Source organism: Olea europaea, chromosome 8 (assembly GCF_002742605.1).
Source record: "Olea europaea var. sylvestris chromosome 8, O_europaea_v1, whole genome shotgun sequence".
Lineage (NCBI taxonomy): Eukaryota > Viridiplantae > Streptophyta > Magnoliopsida > Lamiales > Oleaceae > Olea > Olea europaea.
Genome location: NC_036244.1, coordinates 11,789,872 through 11,792,786, shown reverse-complemented (window position 1 = coordinate 11,792,786; position 2,915 = coordinate 11,789,872). Strand labels below are relative to the sequence as shown.

General features: G+C 35.3%; 1 protein-coding gene across 1 annotated transcript in view; it reads left to right on the top strand.

Annotated features, from left to right (window-relative positions):
• The window catches only part of LOC111398281 (syntaxin-22-like), a 7,845-nt gene that overhangs the window by 1,387 nt on the left and 3,543 nt on the right, over nucleotides 1-2,915 (top strand). Inside the window, exons 4-6 of the mRNA XM_023025202.1 lie at nucleotides 2,135-2,228; nucleotides 2,503-2,642; nucleotides 2,886-2,915. The exon at nucleotides 2,886-2,915 is cut by the window's right edge and continues 20 nt beyond it. Coding sequence (XP_022880970.1) covers nucleotides 2,135-2,228; nucleotides 2,503-2,642; nucleotides 2,886-2,915 — 264 coding nt within the window. The remainder of the gene's footprint in view (nucleotides 1-2,134; nucleotides 2,229-2,502; nucleotides 2,643-2,885) is intronic.

Sequence of the window (2,915 nt, the reverse complement as noted above, 5' to 3'; positions counted from 1 at the left end):
TGGATGGTGGGGATGGAGATCCGAAGGGAAGGAAAAAAGGGAAAGTGACTCTCCGAGGAAGGGCTCCCTGAAATTGATGTAAGTTTGGCCAGTGTAACTATGAAAAATAATGAGCTTGGTTTGGTACTTAAAGTTCATGGAGATTTTGTCCTAGCTGCTAGAAGGAAGGATGTTAGGTTATGGGGTCTGTTAATTAAAGCTAGGAATTTTACTACCTTGTATTGGATCTGTTATTACTGATCGGCAGCATCTGGTTGTTGATTACTGCTTTTATAATTCTCATGCCCTTGGGCTCTTTGAATTTCACTTCCTTGTCAGCACTTCGATTACTGAGTTGGTTCTCTCTAATTGAATATACGATTAAGAGGAGAAAAAATATAGAAAAAAAGTTAATAATGACACTACTGAATAAGTAAAATCACTTTGGGAAAAATCATTTTATATTATAAATTACTTGAATACAGGCTTGAGCATTTAGTAACGACATGCACCCAAACACATTTATTTATGTGTACATTCTTTATTAAGTCAAGGGAAAAATACATTCTAGGTGGTTATATTCGTCCTAACAGTTTTGCTTCCATCTTATATATAAGTATCTCATTGTTTCCAAAAGCTATTTGAATTGCATATCTTTTTCTTCCCCTTCCAATCATGGGAAAATCTTTTCAAACAATGAAGTCTTCATTCTATTGAACATTATTAAAGAGAAAGATGAAAATATTGAAAACTTCAGATAATCATGACTTATAAATTATAATCATATGAAAAATTTATGAGAAATCTAAGAGCCAAGGGAGAACAAGGCACAACCTGGTCTGAGTCAACTACGAATCTGTTGAATGAAGTACCGCTTGCAGTTGCCCTCGACCACTTCATTACACTTTCACCAAATGTAGAGTCTATAGAAGCGCTTATGCATCCAAAAGGATATTCAGGGCTTATTCAAGTCTAAGATGCAAGTTTTAGCTAGCGCATTAACTTTATGATGAAACTTGAGGTGGTTGTCTTTCTGAGGGACTTGAAATATTGTATACATTGTATGTTGTGGTTGATACCATCGATTTCTATTTTATGTATCGACATCAATCATATGTAGGCATGCAAGCTTGGAAGTCACTTAAGAAACTTTTTTTCGTGAAAATAATTACCTACTCAATAACTGATAGATAATTTTTAGCCCTGCCATATCGTTAATCATTGGAGTCTCAGTTGTAAAGCCCCTTTTGATATTGGTTTTTGGACTACTAGAGATTCTGGGCTTGAGAAAACTTTCATATGCAGGTCTTGATGGTTTCTGGTGATTCTACTCTAGACCTACATCAAAATAAGATGCATAAAAAAATTTCTTGTTATTATCTTTCTGAGTAGACCTTTTCTAACTTGAGTCAGATCTACACCTCAGGTTAATCTCTCCTGTTTGGAGGTTGCATTTTTCTCAATGGGATTTTATTCTTTTATGCCGATCTGCAAATGAAATCCCTTCATTATGTATCATCATTTGATTATTCGAGTTAGCTTTCACTTTTTAAAAACTTCAAACTAAATGGTCTGTTTTTTATTGAAGGAACAGATTTATCTCTATTTCTCTTCTTCTCTTCTTTCAACGTTTTCGTGGCTTTCATGCACATGAACTCATGTAGAAACACAGACATCATATTTTGCAATTTGGAATCAAGGAGATGCATTGGTATATGGGGAAAAATCAGGATTAGATTGATAAGTCAAATATAAGTTTTTGCGAACTTGTCTTCCTTGGGGGTTCTAGACCTTTGTATCCTGGCTTCTACTTTGGAGGCATATGTTCTACTTGCCGATGTTTGTTCTATCAACCATTGCTCCCCTCAGAGTAGCTTTCAATCGGACTTTTATTTTATTTTTTTTACATGGAAGGAGAATTCATTTCTGTGATGACACATAAAAAATTCCATGCAAATAGAAATATAACAGGTTATCTAATATTAGTTCATTATCACTGGTCATGAAACTGTGTGGTATGAACTAGTTTATGTATAGTTATCTTCTTGGGGGCTTTTGGTGAATGGCGATCCACCTGCAGCCATATGTTTTTCCATGCAGTTAATGCCAATTTTAATGGAAATTTGTCTCTTATATTGGTTTTACTCAACTGCAGGCATAAAACTAGGCTGCATATTGGACAATTGGTGAAGGATACTTCTGCTAAACTTAAGCAAGCTAGTGAAACAGATCATCATGTTGAAGTCAGTGTAAGTTTGCTTCCTTGCTCACCGTTAATGTGGCAGCAAAGCTTCCCACCCCTCATATCACGTTTTCTTTCTTGTCGTATTTATCGCTTACAATGGTTGTTACTATTGTATGTCTTTTTGATTATATTTGAGGTATACGAGTACAATATCAAAGTAAATGATTGAAAGCGAAAGTTTTTAGTTACTCGACACTTGTACAGTGATAAATATGAGCGTTGAAGTTCTCTTCCTCAATCCCCAATTATAATCGATCTAATTATTCTCTTTCTGGCAGGCAAGCAAGAAAATAACAGATGCTAAACTTGCAAAAGATTTTCAAGCAGTATTAAAGGAGTTTCAGAAGGCGCAGCGGCTTGCAGCCGAGAGGGAGACCGCATATACTCCTTTTGTTCCCCAGGCAGTTCTTCCTTCGAGGTAACCAACATTCATGGCTATATGGTACTGTCAGAAGTTCCAATGTTTAAGATTTTTCAATGTACTAGTTGCAATAATTTTATTGTTTATGACTATATTTGCTGTCAATTTGCAGAAACTTGTGAGCAATTAATGGGTTATCCGCTCAAACTTGTGCAATATATATCATTTGTAGGGTATTGTCTAAATTTTTCTAAGCAAGGTTTTTCTGTTGCTTATCTTTTCATCTACTATTCTCTGCAGCTATGTAGCTAATGAGATAGATGTAAGTGC